At 42.1% G+C, this 20317-nt stretch overlaps 2 protein-coding genes across 2 annotated transcripts; both read left to right on the top strand.

The window, feature by feature from the left end:
* Positions 1 to 232: 232 nt before the first annotated feature.
* LOC147926328 (uncharacterized) lies at positions 233 to 634 on the top strand. The gene has a single exon (XM_087487016.1). The coding sequence runs from the start codon at positions 233 to 235 to the stop codon at positions 632 to 634; it is 402 nt and encodes a 133-aa protein (XP_087343142.1).
* A 12226-nt stretch (positions 635 to 12860) lies between these two features.
* On the top strand, positions 12861 to 20263 carry LOC104745798 (uncharacterized). Its single transcript, XM_010467152.2, has 6 exons — positions 12861 to 14791; positions 15250 to 15390; positions 15507 to 17268; positions 17396 to 17646; positions 17890 to 18749; positions 18858 to 20263. The coding sequence occupies exons 1-6, from the start codon at positions 13235 to 13237 to the stop codon at positions 20143 to 20145; spliced, it is 5859 nt and encodes a 1952-aa protein (XP_010465454.2). The 5' UTR covers positions 12861 to 13234; the 3' UTR covers positions 20146 to 20263.
* Positions 20264 to 20317: the final 54 nt, after the last annotated feature.

The following is a 20317-nucleotide window of genomic DNA, read 5'->3' as shown; positions in this document are numbered from 1 at the left end:
ATTTGAAGGCTTTTGCGCGAAATGGAGAATTCGCCTGAGCAAGTCCACACCTCGCTACCCACAGGGAAATGGACAAGCTGAGGCGACCAACAAAACAATCATCGACGGACTCAAAAAACGGCTTGAAGACAAAAAAGGCCTCTGGGCTGACGAACTCGATGGTGTCTTATGGTCGCACCGTACCTCCCCTCGCCAATCTACAGGACGGACCCCGTTCTCCCTTGCATACGGAATGGAAGCACTCGCACCAGAGGAGATCGGTGTGCCAACACTAAGACGCTCCATGCTCGTTCATGATCCTGCATTGAACACGGAAATGATGCTTGATACTCTCGATACCCTCAAAGAAGAGCGCGGCAGAGCACTTATCCGAATCCAGAACTATCAGCAGCAAGCCGCGAAGTTCTACAACAAGAAAGTCAGGCCTCGCCACTTCGATGAAGGTGATCTCGTCCTCAGGAAAGTCTTTGAAAACACCGCCGAACTCAATGCGGGAAAGATGGGCGCTCACTGGGAGGGCCCATACTTGATCTCCAAGGTCGTCACCCCTGGCGTCTACCAGCTCCTCACCTTGGACAGCACCCCGATTCCCCGCTCGTGGAATTCCGGAAACTTGAAACGCTATTACCACTAGAAGACGAAGCGTCACTTGTCACTCATCAAAAAAAAAAAAAAAAAAAAAAAAAAAAGAAAGCTCGTACTACCGAGCTCTCCCTTTGTACTATGAACTACGAATGGCTTGATCCCTCTCTGCGGGTACGTAGGCAGCCCGTCAAAAGGCGCAGCTATACCAAAAAATTAAAATCAAAAGTTTAAACATTTCAAAACTAAAACGAGCTCTCTCGAACGAGTCCGTCTCAGCGAGATGTCCAGCTCATACATCAACCCTCTGGCCAAGGGAACGATTTAGAACGCGTTCCTCATGGATGCAGCTGTGAAATAATCCGCACCAAAAAGCCGAGCCCAGTCTCGCATTCAGCTAGCAGGCGGTTAAGTCTGTATAAGCCAAGTTCTCACTTGCACTTTCTTGCCGACCTCGTGGCACACACAGGATAAGCCGGACACCAGGGCCGCACCTAAAAGGTACTACGAGCTCATCTTGACTACCACCCTAAACACTTGGAAATCGATACGTAATAGGATAAGCCGAGAGACGTCTCGCACCGTAAAGTACAACTCGATTCCATAGATAGGCAAAACACAATTTTTATTTCATAACAAGAACGACCAACAAAAGCCACGTTCGGCACAAGTTCAAAATAATAAAAACAAACAACAAAAGGCCATGCTCGGCACAAAGAACAGAAACAAAGGCCATGCTCGGCATATGCATCACACACAGGCGTTCAATCTTCTAGCCCCAGATCGGCATTAGAGGGAACATCAAACTCTAGCCCGTCGATAAACTCCCGCCAAGCCAGGCACTCCCCACGCAACTTCTCCAGCGTATACATTGGGACGTTTACACCCCTAGCAGCCATACTCTCCAAGTATGAGCAGATTCCTTCATCACGGCTGCTCTCAATGAAGATTTTGTCTGTACACTCTATCCGAATAATGTATCGACGTAATACGTCGATCCGAGTTCGGCAAGCATCTATCTCCGCATTACTTTCGAGAGGTCTGGCGTCGATAGGTTCAAGATCACTCTCCTCAAGTTTAGGAACCTTCACTGCAGCCACTGCAGCTTCGCGACGAGATCGCTCCTCGAGCAAACGATCCCATCTCCACTTTGGAACGAAGAACCCATCATCGATCATAGTTTCGAGATACGCAACAGTCCCGTCCACACGATCAAACTGGAGGCAAAGCTCGAACTTACGGCGCGTAGCTAGAATGTAGGCCCTTAACCTCTGGATCCAAGCACGATAAAACTCGAGTTCGGAGCGAATCACATCTTCCACACCTAGCGCCATAGTACTAACATCAACCGCTCAAAACCAAAAGAGAGACCTTTCCTGAAAAAGAAACAGAACGAAGTGGAATGGCAAGAAGTGAACATCTGAGGAGCAATTTATAGAGCAAAGAATACAATTTTCGAGGTGAAATAACCAATACAGTGATCCTCGAAAACCACATCCATCAAACGATCAACACATGTCAAAGACCAGAGGGTAAAACATAGCAAAGTTCCAAAAAGAAAAAGTACAACGCCTAACAAGGCTCAACATCCGCTACATCATGGGGATAGGATCCAAAGATACACAAATAACACAAAGGAAACAAAGACAAGTCACTGGTCGGCATCGACCTGAGCGCCCGAGGTCGCGGGTGCCCCTGCCGTAGCGACCCCTCCCTCCACGATCACAGGAACATCTGCGCTCACCGGTGCCACCTGAGGGATCGCGTTGCCGAGCATGCTCTCCAGGCCAAGCGCAGTCTCTGGAAAGGCCTCGAGATCGCTATCCAGAACATCAGTAATATCAAAACCAGCGACCTTGTCCTCCAACATCTTCAAATCAGTCTCCAACGTAAGCAACATCTTCGGCGGAATGACCATGCCACCTGTTATCAGCTCCTGGAGATACTCATAAGTACCCGACACCTGACTCAACGACATCAGAGATTCATGCACCGCTCTGTTATCAAGGATGTGTCTCCTCAATCTCTCAATGCGAGACCTATAGCCAGCAAGCTCGGCATCGAAGCCCTGCCGCTCTGCTTGCAACTGCTGCAGCTGCGCTCTCTGAAATGCGTTATCTGCCTCAAGCTGCTCGATGCGGGAACGAGAAGCTTCCAAAGAAGCCTTGTGCTCGGCCAGAGAAGCCTTGTGATTGGCCAACTGTTTCCTATAACCGGCGGCCTGCTTCATCAGAGCAGCAGTAACCCCTCGCTCCTTCTCGAAATCCTGGCGAAGCTCCTCGGCCGACCTCCTGGGCGGCTCAGAAGGGCGAGCATCAGCAACCTGCTTCGCCAGCTCGGCAAGATGGCGCTCGTATGAGATGACCATACGGTTCACAAAACCACCATCCTGAAAGCATAAGGGATAAAAAAATTAAGACAATGATTGAAGGTCCAAATTCAAAATATGAAGAGAAACCAACCTGAAAGTATCGCCGAGCCCATGATCGGTACAGCTCGGGGTCGTGAAGGGAACCCACAGGGGGAAGCGGACCAGAAGAGCCGCGAAGCTTGCTAGCGAGCTCGCCACAAGCAACTCCATTGTTGAAAAATGACTCGTCCTTCGTTTTGTAGGAGAAAGAGAATGAGTCATCAATCTCAGTGGTATCGCGCGATGCGCCGTCTCTCCTAGATCTCTTGGACGACTCGGGCTCAGAAACGACCACCTCGCCAAGAGAAACTCTCTTCCTCGTCGGAGTAGGACGCCCAGAATCAGCAACAACAATAGCTAAGGCCTCAGAAGTCTCGCCGCGCGGCTTCTTCTGTGCGCGAGAGGCAGCAGAAGGAACAGTAGCAGCTCTCTTGTCGGCACGAGCAGGAGCCACCTCCGCCGATCTAACATCACCAGCAAGCCTCTGTTCGGCACCAGCTCCCGCGACAGGATCAGCGACCTCAGCATCAACAACACGCGCAGAAAGTACAGCGTCAATGCACTTCTTGAACTGATCGGCGTATCGAGGGAAACGGGTGTTGACCTTTCCCATTCCTAAACGTGGTAGACCTGAAAAGGAAAACAAAGTATGACAACCTAATAACCATCGAATGCAACCATGAAAGTTATAAGAGTTTATAGAGAACTCACGAGATCTCTTAGTAAGCGAGGGCCAATCAATCGCCCCTCTCGCTCTGATCTTCCTGAGATTATCAAAGAAACCTGGAGGATGAGCGCGCAAACGAACAACAGGCTCTGCAAACATCAACAAAAACAAAAGTGTTAGAAACTAATCAGAAAAATCAACAGGCAAGGATAAGAAACAGCAAAGCTATCGGGAACCATATTCCACTCAGTATCATAAAACATGTCAAGGTTCTCAACCGAAGTCTCATCTAGCTTGACAAAGAAAAAATAACGCTGCCAATGACGAATCTTCTTCTCAGCTCTAGTGACGATCTGATAACCCGACTTAGCACTAGTATAAAAATATCCAGGACTACCTCTGACTTTCGTAAATCTGGTGGCTTCCTTGAGGAAATGCGCGTCAACCTCTACACCACAATCGGTACCAAGTATCGCCAAACCAGCTGCGTTGCGGATACCTCCCACAGAAAGCTGAGAAATAGCAATCTTGCGTCTCGTACAGTAACGCGTCAAGAACTCCGGCAGAGGAAACCAAAGACCGCAATCAGTGAAGTAATGTGTATAGAGAGTGATGAAACCTGCTGGAGGCGTCCAAGGACGCTCGTGAGATTCAGGAACCTGGAATACCAACCCATCGGGCATCTTACACCACTGCGCCATCTCAGCAATGGTATCCGATGTGCACAATGAAGAACCCTGATCGATCGGACCAACGGCAAGTTCGTCATCGGAACCAACAGGAACAGCACCAAGACCTAGAACAGCTGAACTTGGAACCGCATCCTCAGCCGGTACAACATCCATAGGACTCCCACCAGAACCACTCTCGCTACCCTCACTAAACTCGGGAATATCATCAAAGTTGAAATCGTTACCCAGACTATCAATACTGAGATCTCCACATTCTGCCCCGATGTCAACATCATCAAGAGAGTCCCTACAATTAATATTGTGCCTCTCAGAGAAAGCGCGTCGAATTCCTGCGAGAGTTTTACCACGCGCATATGTTGGAACTCGAGACTGTGACTGAGGTCGTCCGAACTTCCTAGATATTGGTCTACAAACGCCGACCTCACCACCATTGCCGAGCTCAGCACTACCAAACTCATCACCATTGCTGATCTCGAGCACCTTCCCGGACCTTGCCTCGATCCGACCTCCCATCATGAGATCGGTGTCGTCGTCAGAATCAACTTCATTTGCATCCTTCTGCCGATCACTATCCACCTCACAAGGATCCAACTCAACGGACCAGTCTCGTTCTCCGACATCTAGTTCACCACGCCGATCTCCGAATTGCTCAACCAGCCGAGTTTGGGAATCTGTACTGACTCCGCACGAGGTCACTCCGTGGTCGTCACTGATACCATCAGATCTTGTCCACTTCGAACCAACAATCCGCACGCGAGGGACCGACGCAGAAATGCCGAGCTCACAAGAGCCGAACTCGTGTCTCTCGCCGAGCCCACGACAGATATTGAGCTCGTGCGAAATACTTGGTTCGCGAGTCATATCGTCATCGCCGAGCCTAGAGATGCCGAGCTCATGGCCAACAAGCTTGTCACCCTCGGTCCTAAGACCGCCGACCATGTCGACCTCGGCATCGATCTCCGACCGCCAACCAGGTGTCTCGCTCACAATCTGCCGCCGTACCCCGAACTCGTTAAGCTCAGATCTGCCGAGCTCAGATCTGCCGACCTCGGACCTCTCAGCTCGGGACTCGCCACAGCCGACCATGTCGCCGAGCTCGTCACCACCAGCCTTGGTAAAACTGGGAGTTCTTGCTGATGGCTCGCTAATCTCATTCTGTCGCCGACCCCGTTGACCAATCTCAAAACCGCCGAACCCGTCACTATCCCTCAACTCGTCTCGACCTTCTTCACAACTCGTCCTGACCGGCAGATCTTCGATCCTGAAATCGACCAATCCGCCGATCTCGTCCGAATCTTCCCGTGTGGCGATCCTTGAACCAGCACGGCGACCACGATCCGGCTCCACATTGTCCTCATCATTTCGATCTCCAACCAAGGAAACACGCCGATCGCCGATCATCGCCGACCTCACAAAAGGCAGAAGCGAGCGGCGGCGAACTAGGTCAAGGAGAGGATGCAATCGACCGAAGGGAGAAGTAGAGAGAGAAAGAAGTAAAAACAAGAAAGTAATAAATAAGAGAGAGAGAAGAAATTACCTTTTATGAAGAGGAGGAGCAAGTGAAGGAAATGAGAAGGGAGAAGGAGCATAAATAAGTAAATAAAATGGAAAAATTACTGTCAAATCCATCACCTCAATCCGCGACTCACTTCTCTTTTTCGGGAAATCATTGAAAACCGCACTCAAAGTAAAGACCGCAAGATTTTCCCAGTGTCTCTCGAAGAATGAACCCGAAGGTTAGCCCTGGGCAAAAAACACTGTATCCGTTTACCCGAACCGGAACCGACCCGAAATAACCAATTCGGTTTGGGTTCGGTTATTGCCAAAATAACCGATGGATAATTATTTCTTATATCCATGAGTATCGGGTCGGGTCCGGTTATTACCCGAGAACCGAATGGGTACCCGAGAACCCGAGAAAACTGGAATCCCTAATTAATACTCTCAATCTTTAGTTGTTCTTTTCTTCGTTTAATAGTTTCTTCCCGAACCTTCACCTATGTGATGAATCATCACTCATCTGCTTTTGATTTTTGTCTTTCTCGAATCGATTCAGCCTGGTTTCCGTACGAGTCGTACATCTTTGTCATCTCTTATAATCTTATATATCAGTGTCTACCCTAATTCAGAAAACTGGAATCCCTAAATAATCTCTCCTCCTCACTGCCGTCTGCGTTGTCGAGAAACCAATATTCAGAGGTATGTTTTCGATCTGTTTCATTTCTCTCTTAATCAATTATTTGTTTAACTATTGTTATCACTTATCACTTCTTCGGGTGTTTTGTTAATCTTAAATTTAGATTTGTAACCTTTGCCTTTGCTGTTCGAGGTTTTAAAAAAAAAGATTTGTAAGCTCGGGTGTTTTGTTTATGATGTTCGGTCTAGCCTGTAGTCTAAGTTACTGTCTCTAATGTTCAATGTTCTTATCTGGTTTGTCTTCTCTGTTTTAAGCTAAGGTTGAAAAAATAAGATTTGTAATAACCGTTTGTGATGTATGGTTTGTGCTAAGGTTGAAAAAAGATTTGTAATGACCGTTTGTGATGTAACCTTTGATGTTCAATGTTCTTGTCTGGTTTGTGCTAAGGTTGAAAAAAGATTTGCCTTTGTAAGCTCGGGTGTTTTGCTTATAAATTGTAAGCTTTGCCTTTGCTGTTCAAGGTTGTAATGTAAGCTCTAGTAAGTAGTAACCTTTGATGTTCAATGTTCTTGTCTGGTTTGTGCTAACTGCTAAGATTGAAAAAAAGATTTGCCTTCTCTGTTTTAAGCTATAATACATGACCGTTTGTGATATAAGTAGTAACCTTTAATACATGACCGTTTGTGATGTATGGTTTGTGACTGTTTTGAGACTGTTTGTGACTGTTAAAGCTTTAGTCTAGGTTACTACTTAATGTCTGACTGTTTGTGATGTATGGTTTGTACGATTTAATCTGATTTTTACTATTTCGTATTTCGTTGGTGTAAATTGTAATGTGCAATGTTTTGGTCTTGTTTGTAAGCTGTCTTGTTCAATGGCTAAATATTTTTTCTTAATGCTGCAGATGGCGTCTTTTGATCCTCCTCCACCAAATGATCAGTTTCCATTGAGTGATGAAGATGATGGTGAAAGAGACGATGATGTTGATTCACCTAGTTTTGTTCCTGGAGCTAACAACAAGAGGAAACATGGTCACGGAGGTATTGAGGATGGTTCTAACACAAAGAAGAAAGCAGTGACATCGTGGGTCTGGGAACACTTTACTAAACAGAAGGGTAATAATGACTTATGCAATTGTCATTATTGTGGGAAACAAATGAAATGTCCAAGCAATTCCGGTACCTCCAATCTCTCTAAGCATCTACTAACTGCATGTAAGTCGTACAAGGTATGGCAAGCTGCTCATACAGAAAAAAGTCAGAATGTGTTTAGTCCCGATGGTATTAATGGTGATCTTAGGTTGAGTAAAGTGTCTGAATCTGTGTTTCGGGAAGTTTCCAATGAGTTGTTGGTTTTTGCTGAGCTGCCATTATCTTTCATAGAGTGCTTAGCTTGGAGACACTTTTGTGCCAAAGTTCAGTTGTATAAGCCCCACTCTCGTAGAACAGCAACAAGAGATGTTGTGGAGATGTTTGTTAAGAGGAAAGCAGCTATGAAGAAGCTGCTTGGGGAGAATAAACAGAGGTTGTCATTAACAACCGATATTTGGGTGGCTCCATATACTGGAAATAGTTATATGGTCATTACTGCTCATTATATTGATGCTTGGTGGAAGTTAAAGAAGCTGATCATTGGTTTCAAGAATGTTCCAGATCATAAAGGTTCAACAATCTCCAAGGTTCTTATGGATTGTATGGAAGAGTGGGACATCAAGAAGATCTTTTGCATCACAGTAGACAATGCCACTGCTAACAGTTCAGCAATAAGGAGATTCAAGGAAGCATTTACACAGCTTAATGGGAATGATGCATTTATTCTTAAAGGTGATTATTTGCATCTAAGGTGTGCCACTCATATATTGAATTTGATTGTGAAGGATGGTCTGACAGAGGTAGATGACAGTGTGGCTGCCATCAGGAATGGGATTAATTATCTGAGAGGTACAACAGACAGATTGAAAGCATTTGATCTTCGAGTGGAAACAGCAAAAGTTAAACGTGGAAGCATACCTTTAGATGTCAAGACCAGATGGAACTCCACTTACCTTATGTTAGAACAAGCTTTGAGGCTTAGGGTGGCATTTGAAAAGATGCAAGCTGAAGACAAAGTCTATAATGACTACTTTGAGGAAAAAGTGGATGGGACAAAAAGGGTTGGACCAGCAGTCAAGAAGGATTCCGATGCAGTTGAGAGGTTGGTTCAATTTCTTGCCATCTTTTACAAGTCTACACTAGTACTATCAGCTTCAACTTCTGTTTGCTCCCACAAGATATACAATGAGATAGTTACCATCTTAAAAAACATTACTGCTCTAACTGCAAGTACTGGTCCTGATGCAAATTTGAGATGGAAAGCATTGGTTATGTTAGAGAAATTAGAGAAGTATTGGGATCCTTTTGGAGAGAAGGTTGAAATGAATAAGTTGTTGATAGTAGCAAGTATATTCGACCCAAGAAAGAAGATGAAGTTTGCTCAGCTTTGTTTTGACACACTTTATGGTAAGAATAGTGTTGAGGCTACTCATCTTCATGATTCAGTCTTGCAAATCCTCAAGGATATGTTTGCAGAGTATAGTGTTTTAGTCAATAGAAGTGGCAGTGGTGAATCAGAGACATCTACTCAGTCCCAAAGAGCAACTTTTTAGTCTCAAGAACAAGTTGGAAATGATTATTGTGAGAGAACTGTTGGTTTTGAAAGCATGGAGAGTCTCTACAAAGATGTGGTTAAAGAACTAGGAATTCAAGATTCATCAAATGAGCTGGAGTTGTATTTGAAAGAAAATGTGGAGAATCCAACCCTTCTAAATGGTGCTGAGTATGATTTGCTATCTTGGTGGAGGATCAATAGCCCAAAGTTCCCTGTTCTATCACTTATTGCTAGAGACATACTTGCAATGCAAGTGTCTTCAGTAGCATCAGAATCTGCATTTAGCACTAGTGGGAGGATATTGAACCCACAAAGAAGCTGCTTAACCCACTACATGATTGAAGTATTGATGTGCACAGAGCAATGGATGAAATGTGAGATTCATGTCAATGAAAAAGGAGTGATAACAATCCAACAATTGCTTGCGGATGTGGAGTTGCAAGATGAGCTCATGCGAGGTAATTATATCTTCTATTAAACTCTTTTAACTCAAATGTGCTTTTTACTTTCTGTTTCTGAATTGATCTTTTGTTTTGTTGTGTTATGTAGAGTTTGATCCTGAGTTCAACTTGCAAGGACTGTAGAGTACTAGAGTAAGTTTGATGTCTCTTACTCTCTTTGATGAAACACTTTCGATCTCTCATCTCTTTGATGAATTTTAAGTTTGAATGTTAAGTTTGATGTCTGTTTTGTTATGTAGAGTATGAAATGAATTCAACTCGCAAGGAGCCAAGCCAAGGAGGCAAGGACGGTTACGGTTTCAAGTAGCATTCAAGTTTCAAGTTTGATCTTTGTCTCTTTGATAGTTTGATGGAACTTTGGTGTGTGATGTCTCAAGTTTTTCTGTTTTTGTTTGTCTTGCTCTTGTTGTCTGAACTTTGATGTCTCTTGTTTGGTGTTTGATGTCTTATTGTCTTTGAACTTTGCTCATCTCTTTAGACTTTGAACTCTTGTTGTTAGGAAATAAGTTTGAACTTTGAACTATGATGTCTCAAGTTTATGTTTTCATTTTCGGGTATTTTTCTACATTCGGGTACAAATGGATCCATTTTACCCGAACCAAAAATTGAATTTCAAGTTTCGGTTCTGATTTGGTTCCAAAAATTGTAGAACCGAACCGATCCGGAACCGAGAGGAACCGAACCGAGATCCGAACCGAATCTTAACGGTTCTTAAATAGATAAAAAATTTATGTAACCGAAAGAACCGGACCCGATCGGTTCCTACCCAGATCCGACCCATGGACCCGAATGCCCAGGGCTACCGAAGGTTTTACAGGGGTTACAGAAGAAATTATGGAAGATTCACTGTAGCAATATTCATTTCCCAGGAGCAATCCGAGACAAACTGTGCCGAGCAGGCATATTACAGACAATACAAGCATGCCCGCCGATCGCAAAAAAGCTGACGCTCCCCGGACTAAGGGGGGGACTATTGTTGGACATGGGATGCGCCCAATATGCCACTCGGCCCAACAAGACAAGATAATTGCGATTTCGGCCCGACAAAATTGGATGAAAGTCATTAATAAAATCGTAAAGGGCAATCTCGGGAATTCATGATGGAAACCCTAGAAAACCCTCGGTCTACAGTCCGTTATATAAAGCAACAGTACTCGCTGGAGAAGATCGATCAGACTCACGTACAATACCCCGAGAGCAAAACTTTGTGTCTAATCATAGTTATTGTTTCCTGTATAATTCTCGTTAGCTTCCGAGCTCGTCGTGACTCACTTGTCAGTTCTCCTGTGAACTGACGAGCATGATCTTGACTCGTTCTAGTGACGACCTCGAATTCTTATCGTTAATAAAAGAACAAACTTCTCTTTCCCCAAAAATCGATATTTATTTAGTGTTGTGCAGTCCTCAGTACAAACACTCATGAATACACAATTCAAGTTTAGAATACAACAAAGATTTTGAGTATTAGAGAAGATTAGTCTCTCTTACTCTTAGACAAGCACAGGGAAGAAGACAGTGTGATGTGGACCATGTGGTGAGTGAGAGAAGGTTTTGCAGATTTAGAGGTCTAAATATCTGTTGATAAGAGCTCTCCCATTTTCTTCTGTATATTAGACCATCTTTATTGGTAAGAACTCATGCCAATATTTTAAATATAAATTTAGCATATTTTATAATTTAGGACTCATTAAGAATTCTTAATTTCTACCTCCTCCAATGGTAAGGTCCTACAAAGACCAATATGTCTTCAAAAAAACTAATTCTTAAGAACCAATATATCTACAAAGACCAATTTCTACCTCCTCCAATGGTAAGGTCCTACTAGAGTCGCCGTTGATCTGCCGTCGGTGGAGATGATGACTAAAAGAGAATTCCTTATTAATTAGTTTCATTATTAAAAAAAAAAATAGAAAAAGTGACTCTATTAAAAGTTGATGTTGTATAGGGAAAAAACAAATATAAGGATCATACATAAAAGAGAAATGTTTTTACTAATTGTTAAAGCTCTGATCAAATCGTATGTAATTCCACGTACAAATCCTAGTTTCATGAAAACATTAAAAAACAAAAAAAATATATATATAAAATAAAATAAAAATAACTAACACATTATCATAAAATATCTTACACATTTTAAAAAAAATATTATAATAAAAATGCAAATTTATATATAATAAAAATGGTCTCTCATACTAACCAATCAAAAAGAGTTATTTCATTATATTAAATAAAACAATGTACGTTGCACAAAAAAAAGGTAGAACAATATATATGTCAAATAGTTAGTTTTTTGTAATTGTATTTAATATTTTGTTATAAAGTTATAGTCTACAGATACAATATAAATTAGTTGGTAAAAATAACAAATTTAAGTAATAAAAACACAATAAAACATATAAATTTATGTATATCCAAATTTATTGAAAACACAATTAAAAAATAAAATTCATGCAAAAACTAAAAAATAAAAACAAACCGTCTAACGGACGGACTACTACCTAATTAAATATAGGTTAACGATGAACTTGCACGTTGGCGTTCTGAATGTTCGTCGCCATTTGCTCTATCGATGCACAGAGTAATTGGGATGCTATTCAATAAAATTGTTCAATTAAAAAAAACATTACATAAATTTGTACCAAGTAAATAAAGCTGCTATAAAGTTTGCAAAATTGGTGAAAAAAAACCCTATTGTGATTGGGATGCTTGGATTTTAAAACAATGAAAAAGCCTCATTGATATGATTTTTGATTCTATATTATATATATTTATATATATATATAAGAAGTTCGTAGATGAGATTCAAGTTAAAAAAATACATAGCAGGATGAACTTTATAATTTTGAACGTAATGTCTAAATAATAATTACAAAAACTCGCATGATTAAATTTAAAGCAAGTATTATTTCTTCGAATTAGTTAGAGTTCTTTCTTTTATTATATATATATATATATATATTATTAGAGATCTAAGTTGATAAGAGCTCTCCCATTTTCTTCTGTATGAATATATTATGAGTATGAGGGTTTATATTGTACATAAAAATAAAATTGGTTGGCGGCATTTTGCTAAGAATAGCACCCCAAAAAACAAGAGGCCCAGGAGTAAGCCCAGTTTCGGCCTTCAGAGCTGCGTGTGTTAACTGTTAAGTCAAACACAACTCGAATCTTATTGGTTCTTGAGAAAATCGACGGTTAGGTTTACTGGGCATCACGCGGCTGAGATTCACTCGCTTCAAATGAGCGTGGCTAATTATTTTATATCAATTCCAACAATTTTCTAGTATTTTTTTATTTGACTAGCGCCACCGTGGGAGACCCAAGACTCCGAGGCAAATTGAGGAGGAGTAATCACCGGAGAGACGAACTTCTTGGAGGCGAAGGAGGTTTCAATTTTATCATCACAATCGTAATTTCTTAAGTTAAATTAGTCGAAATCAGGATCTAGGGTTTGGGTTCATTCGGATTAGATTCTACCAAATAAATGGGCTGATCATGGAGTCGCTCTGATGCGTTTTCTTAAGCACCTCCGTCGCGATACACTGCCTCATTTTGGAAGGCGTATGGTTCGGTGAGTGTTTTCTTATGTTCATTTGGTTCAGCATTGAGAAGAACAGTTGTATGCCTGTTTGATTCGTCATGAAATCATCGCATGTGGTGAGAAAGAATCCTTTGGGTTCTCCTTCTGGGAAGAAGAGTAAGAAGCTTACTGCAATATGTGAAGAGGAATACAAAAAAAACCATGGAGAGTCGATAGATAGAGATGGTGGTGCTGACTCTGAACTTCGGAGGAGCTCTAGGGTCAGGAAGATACCGTCCATCTTGGACGCTTCTCCTGCTCCTCCAAAGAAAAGGCAGCGTTCTAATAATCACGGGGATAGGAGGAGGTCCAGTAGTATAGAGAGTGTGACTAAGGAGGAGGAGAAGGGGGATTTGGATACCTCGGATGGTTGGAAATCTAGGTTGAGGTCAAGGAGGAGGAACGTCGGTTTTCAAGCGAGTAGGAGACAGAGAGGTACGGTTAAGGAGAGAAGAAAACTCGTTTTCAGAAATAGTTCCTATGAGTTGAGTGAAAAAGCAGTGGCAAGAGAAAGGGAAGAGGAAAGAGGATTCCCTAAAGGTGGGAAGCTGATTAAAACAACAAAAACGCCAGTGGAAGTTACAGAAATCGAAAGTTCGGAAGATGAGGGAAAAGATTCAGATACTAGTAATTCTGAAGATGATGAGAGTGCTAGCGAGTCTGATGAATCAATGCAGGCTGACAGTGAAGTTAGAGAGGAAGATGATAAGAAGAAGAAAAAGAAGGCTACCAAAAGATCCGTTGTTTTAGAGAGTGAGAATGAAGTTGATGGAACGGAGAGTGAGAGCGAGGAGGGAACAGACACTACTGACAGTGAGACTGATGATAGTGATGAAGAGGGGGAAAGTGAGACTCAAGGTAGTGCAGAGAAGACAGGAAGTGAGACTGAAGCTAATGTGGATGAAATGAGAGATGATACTGATGTTAGAATGGAAGCAGTGCAAAATGAAAGTCGGAATCAAATGGAAGGATTGGAAAATGAGATTGAGATGGGAGTTGAAGATGTGATTACGGAGATGGGTGTAATAGTTTCTGGAAGTGGCGGTGGCACTGGTATACCGGAGGATGATAATGATGTTGGTGATAAAGTTGAGAACAGAAAAGAAGATACTTTACATCCTGAACAACTTCGTGAAGCTAGCATCGAGGTTAGTGAGAGTTTGAAGCAGAATGATGTTATCGGAGAGCCAGGTGTTTCTAGTACACCATCTCATGATAAGACCGAAGAACTAAGTGAGTTTCTCATTAGAGTGGATGAAAGTGTGGAAATGCTTGATGAGTTACCTATTCAGAATGAAACTTGCAAGAAGGTAGTTGACTCAATTTGCACTTCATTAGATAGACTTGGTAAGCCAATCTTCAAACAAACCAGAAGATGTGGTTTATGTGGAGTTGGTACTGATGGCAAACTCCCAAAGAAGTTGATGCAAGATAATGGTGACAGTAACGTAGAGGAACATAGCGAGTCTTCATCGGCAGAGGAGCCAAACTATGACATCTTGGATGGTTTTGGCGATGATACTGGATGGCTTGGCCGTCTGCTGGGTCCTATAAATGATCGTTTTGGAATTTCTGGAACTTGGGTTCATCAGAATTGTGCCGTTTGGAGTCCAGAGGTAATGTGTGGTTCTGATTATATGACACAACACGTCTTTTGATTGCTTAGGTGCATTTACATGTGTTTCTCACTTCAATGTTATATGTTTCTATGGGTTCATTTACACACATTGTGTGTTCAATTCTGTCACAGTATTATCACTCTGGTGTTTTTTTTCTCGCCTAATCTTTCGTTGTTCTGTGATTTTGTTTCGTAACTATTGATATATCTCTCATGGTTGTATTTGCCATTGCTGTACTTGATGAAAATGTAATACAACAGTTAAAGAGCAGAATATACAAAAAGGCTTGTCAAATTTCTTGATTTTCTAGGCTTCTCTATTCCTTGATCTAAGCAATACAAAGGGTCTTGACATTTATTTATCTGTTGTAACTATGCTCTTACTGTCGTCTCAGTAATTTCCCTTTTACTGAACTCTGTTTTCTGTAAACGTTAATGTTTACTCTTTTACTGCAGGTTTATTTTGCTGGTGTAGGATGCTTAAAGAATATAAGGGCGGCACTTTTCAGAGGGAGGTCTTTAAAATGCACTCGTTGTTCAAGACCTGGGGCAACCATTGGTTGTCGGGTTGATCGATGTCCAAGAACCTATCATTTGGTCTATTACTACTCCCTTTCTGGTTTCCCTTCCTCACCTGAGATATAGGCTAATAAACTGGAAATGTTACTGTATCTTGCTCTGACAATTTCTTTGTGGTGTTCTGTATTTCGCAGCCTTGTGCACGAGCTAATGGTTGCATCTTTGATCACCGTAAATTTCTCATTGCTTGCACAGACCATAGACATCATTTCCAACCCTATGGTCGTCAATGTCAAGTCAGAATGAAGAAGATGAAAGCCAAGAGGATGCGATTGGAGATGAAGAAACACTCAAATGATGCCTGGCGTAAGGATGTAGAAGCGGAGGAAAAGTGGTTTGAGAAGTGTGGTGAAGATGAAGAATTTTTAAAACGTGAAAGCAAGAGACTGCATCGAGATCTGTTAAGAGTTGCTCCTGAGTATATTGGGGGATCTGATTCTGAAAGTGGAAAGGCATTTGAGGGATGGGACTCTGTTGCTGGGCTTGAGGGTGTAACTCAATGTATGAAAGAGGTTGTTCTTATACCCTTACTATATCCAGAATTCTTTGATAACTTAGGACTTACACCTCCAAGAGGTATCCTCTTGCATGGACATCCTGGAACTGGAAAAACTCTTGTGGTTCGAGCGCTGATCGGTTCCCTTGCTCGTGGTAATAGAAGGATTGCCTACTTTGCCCGTAAAGGGGCAGACTGTCTGGGAAAATACGTTGGTGACGCTGAGCGCCAGTTGAGGCTTTTGTTTCAGGTCGCTGAAAAATGCCAACCATCCATCATATTTTTTGACGAAATAGATGGTCTCGCTCCCAAGCGGTCAAGGCATCAAGATCAAACACATAGCTCTGTTGTATCCACATTGCTTGCTTTACTAGATGGCTTAAAGTCGCGTGGCTCAGTGGTGGTCATAGGTGCAACAAACTACCCTGATGCTATTGACCCAGCGTTAAGGAGGCCTGGGAGATTTGATAGGGAGATATATTTTCCACTACCATCCGTCGACGATAGGGCTGCAATCATCTCACTCCATACGAGGAAGTGGCCTAAGCCAGTGTCTGGATACTTGCTCAAGTGGATTGCTAAAGAAACTGCCGGTTTTGCTGGTGCGGATATACAAGCTCTCTGCACACAAGCTGCCATGATTGCCTTAAATAGGAGTTTCCCTTTGCAAGAATCTTTGGCCGCTGCAGAGTTGGGAGTGTCTAGTAGTAATCGTGCTGCTCTTCCATCCTTCTCAGTTGAAGAAAAAGATTGGTTGGAAGCTTTATCCCGCTCCCCACCCCCATGTTCACGTAGAGGTGCGGGAATAGCAGCTAGTGATATATTTTCTGCCCCGCTTCCTACTTACTTGGTGCCTTCTCTGCTGCGACCATTGTGTTCTTTACTTGTTGCTTTTCATCTTGAAGAACGTATCTTGCTACCACCTCTTCTTTCCAAAGCTGCGGTTGATGTCCAAAATGTGATCCGTTCTGCTTTGAGCGACAAAAAGATAACTGAGGGTGGTTGGTGGTCTCATGTTGATACTCTTCTCCAAGATGTAGATGTTGTAAAGGATATAGTACAAAGACTTTCTTATGCTGGGATACTAGATGGAGGTTGTGACTTGGTTAGATCTGTTGCAAGCATTCCTGGTGCTGACGACTGTAGTTTGGGTTCTGCACAATTCATGGTACACAAAGTTTGCCGACATCCTGGGCTTCTGGGAAGTGCTTCTGTAGACTCGACGAGCAAGTCAGGGTTCCAACTGCTTATTGCTGGAGGACCTAAATCTGGTCAACGACATCTTGCTTCATGTATCTTGCATTGTTTTATTGGTAATGCAGAGATGCAGAAGATAGACACAGCAACAATTTCACAAGAAGGAAATGGGGATCTGGTGTTAGGCATAACTCACTTGTTAAGTACGTATTTTGTTATATAATTTTCATGCTGTTACTTCAGTATTGAGGATATTTAATCATTTACATTACATTTTTTTGTTTAGTCTTACATACAATTTCGTAACTGGAATATCTTGTCTGCTTGTAGTTAAATGTGCTAGCAGGAAATCATGTGTTGTATTCATGCCAAGGATTGACTTGTGGGCTGTAAAGACAGAAACTCCACTGAGTGAGGAGGTCGAGTGTGATGATGATCCTGTGAAGGAAAATTGTTCTGCCATTTTTCCAGAGATGGGAGAGGAAAAGGCATTGCAGAATGCTGCTCAAGTTTCACATGCTTGGAACACATTTTTTGAGCAAGTAGAATCATTGCGAGTTTCCACAAAGATGATGATTCTGGTATGCTTAACTTCTTACATAATATTGTTTTCTTCAATATATTTTCCTTGTTTCGGCAGTAGTTAATAATGGGCTGTCTGGACTTCTTGTTAATTTAGTTACAGTACTTTTTGTTAGTCATTTTTTTTTTCTTCTTTTTGTGAAGGGTGGTAATGTAAGCTGTGTACTATGCATTTTGTTAGTTACCAGTCTCTGAGAAGACATACAACACTTGAGACTAAAATTGTTTATTTTTGGTGATAGGCTACTTCTGGCATGCCCTACAAACTCCTGCCTGCTAAGATACAACAGTTCTTTAAGACTGACCTATCAAAGGAGTATCAGCCAACTATGTCTGAGGCTGTTCCACAATTCACTGTACAAGTCACTGAAAATTCTGACCAGGACATAGCCATTGACCTGTCTGCTACTGAGTTGTCAAGGCGGGCAGTCCAAGTGTTTCTTCATTTGGTGCATCAGAGAACCCATACTCACTGTGACATACAGAAGAAATACCAAAGAGAGGATCCTGACCACGGTTGCAGAGATGCAGGTTATCAGAATAATACTGATCATGGCGCAAGGGAAGGAGCAGTTGGTAAATCAAAACCTCTTGATGATGGCTCTTTAAAAGTTCTACCATTACCTATCAACATTAATGTGAAACCGAAATCAAGCCTGCAGTTAGCTGTCTCCACATTTGGTTATCAAATCCTACGGTATCCTCAGTTCGCTGAACTTTGTTGGGTTACATCAAAGCTTAAGCAAGGGCCAAGTGCAGATGTTTCTGGTCCTTGGAGAGGATGGCCATTCAATTCGTGTATCACTCGTCCTTGTAATTCCTCAGAGCAGATTATAACTGCTTCCGATTCCAACAATGTTAAAGGGAAAGATTCATCGGGCATTGTCAGAGGCCTTATTGCTGTTGGATTATCAGCGTATAGAGGCACCTATTTATCACTGAGGGAAGTCTCCATTGAGGTACGAAAAGTTCTTGAGCTCTTAGTTGGACGGATCAGTGTAAAAATCAATGCTGGAAAGGACAGATGTCGATATATTCGAATTTTGTCTCAAGTTGCTTATCTGGAAGATTTGGTTAATAGTTGGGTATATGCAATGCGAAGGTACGCCTTAAAGTATATTGTTTTATGTATGTTTGTTCTAACACATACATAACTTCATTGTTTTTATGTATGTTTGTTCTAACACATACACAACTTCATTGTTTACAGTTTCGAATCGACCACTCAAACAGAGTCGACGAATCCATTGTCATGTTCTGTACTCGATCCATCAGTGAGAACAACTGATCAATCAAAAGGGTTAGAAGAAAACCCGAAACAAGATACCCAAAACATGAATTTGCCAGACCCTGTAACATCTAGTAATCTTACCGATAGTCATCAGCCAGTTCTAGAGATGGCAAATGGTCGTTGTGGAACAAATCATGAACCTTTTCGTGAAGATACTGGACATCTTACAACCCAAAGTACGGATGGCTTAACTTTGGTCAAAGAAAATGGTGATGTTACCGATAGTCATCAGCCAGTTCTAGAGATTGCAAATGGTCGTTCTGGAACAAATCATGAACCTTGTCGTGAAAATACTGGACATCTTACAACCCAAAGTACGGATGGCTTAACGTTGGTCAAAGAAAATGTTGATGTTATTTCGAATACTGAAATAATGATCGAGGATTCAGGAGTTAGTTCCTTACAGCAGGCTGCCCTTCTTGATCTTAACTCTCCTGCAGCCGACCATGAAAAGAATGAAATTCACCATGGATCATGCGAGGTAGAAACTACAACAGCCATTGCCTTTCAAGGAGAAACTACTTCCCTAGAAAATCCTAATGGATCTGGGGAATTCAATACTCTCTCCCTGAAAGATCCCGACAAATCAGCTGACTTAGATCATGGTAAAGCCTGGGACGGAGTTCATGGCTTAGAATCTGCAAGCAACATGCCCGAACAAGTTGAAAAGACTGCAAGTACTAATCCTCTGGATGACCCTAGTTTGGTGTGTTTATACCGATGCTGCTCCCAGTGTGTCTCCATCCTCCAAGATTCAATGCATAAATTAGTTACTCGCGAATTGAGAGTTGGTAGAAGTTACATCACAACAGAGGGTATACATGATGCGGTTTCGTCATTATCAGTCGAGCTTATTGCTGCTGTTAGAAAGTTCATCTCTCCCAAAAACGATGGTACTACACAGGAAGCAAAGATTGAAGATCACGATGGATGTCCAGAAAAGGAAGCATGTTCTTGCAAACGCTTATCCGGAAATTTTCTTGCCTCAGTTGAATGTTGCAGTCACTCTGCTGAAGAGCAAGGGAGCTTAGATGAAGCAAACACATATCCAAGCCCTAAGACTTGGGTTGAACCAGTATTCATTTTCAAAGATGGAATATTGGTTCCGGTAAGTACTGAAGATGACCGCTCTTTGCATTGTAAATATGATAGACTCTGCCTTGGTTCTCTCGTAGAGTTAATTGCAACTGAGATGAAGCCTTTTTGATTGATTCATCTTTTATCTTTTGTTACCCGTTACAACTGGTGTCTCTGCCATTGATTTTTGCTGTACTGGTAAACTAATTTAGCTCAGGTATGAAAAAATATAAATATTTTTTACTGAAGGTTTACATTTTCTGTTTGGTTACTAATTAATTCTGGATCTTTCTCTTGAGATA

Source organism: Camelina sativa, chromosome 15 (assembly GCF_030686135.1).
Source record: "Camelina sativa cultivar CO46 ecotype springtype chromosome 15, ASM3068613v1".
Lineage (NCBI taxonomy): Eukaryota > Viridiplantae > Streptophyta > Magnoliopsida > Brassicales > Brassicaceae > Camelina > Camelina sativa.
The sequence above is the reverse complement of the archived record's forward strand: the minus strand, read 5'-3'. Positions and strand labels throughout refer to the sequence as shown.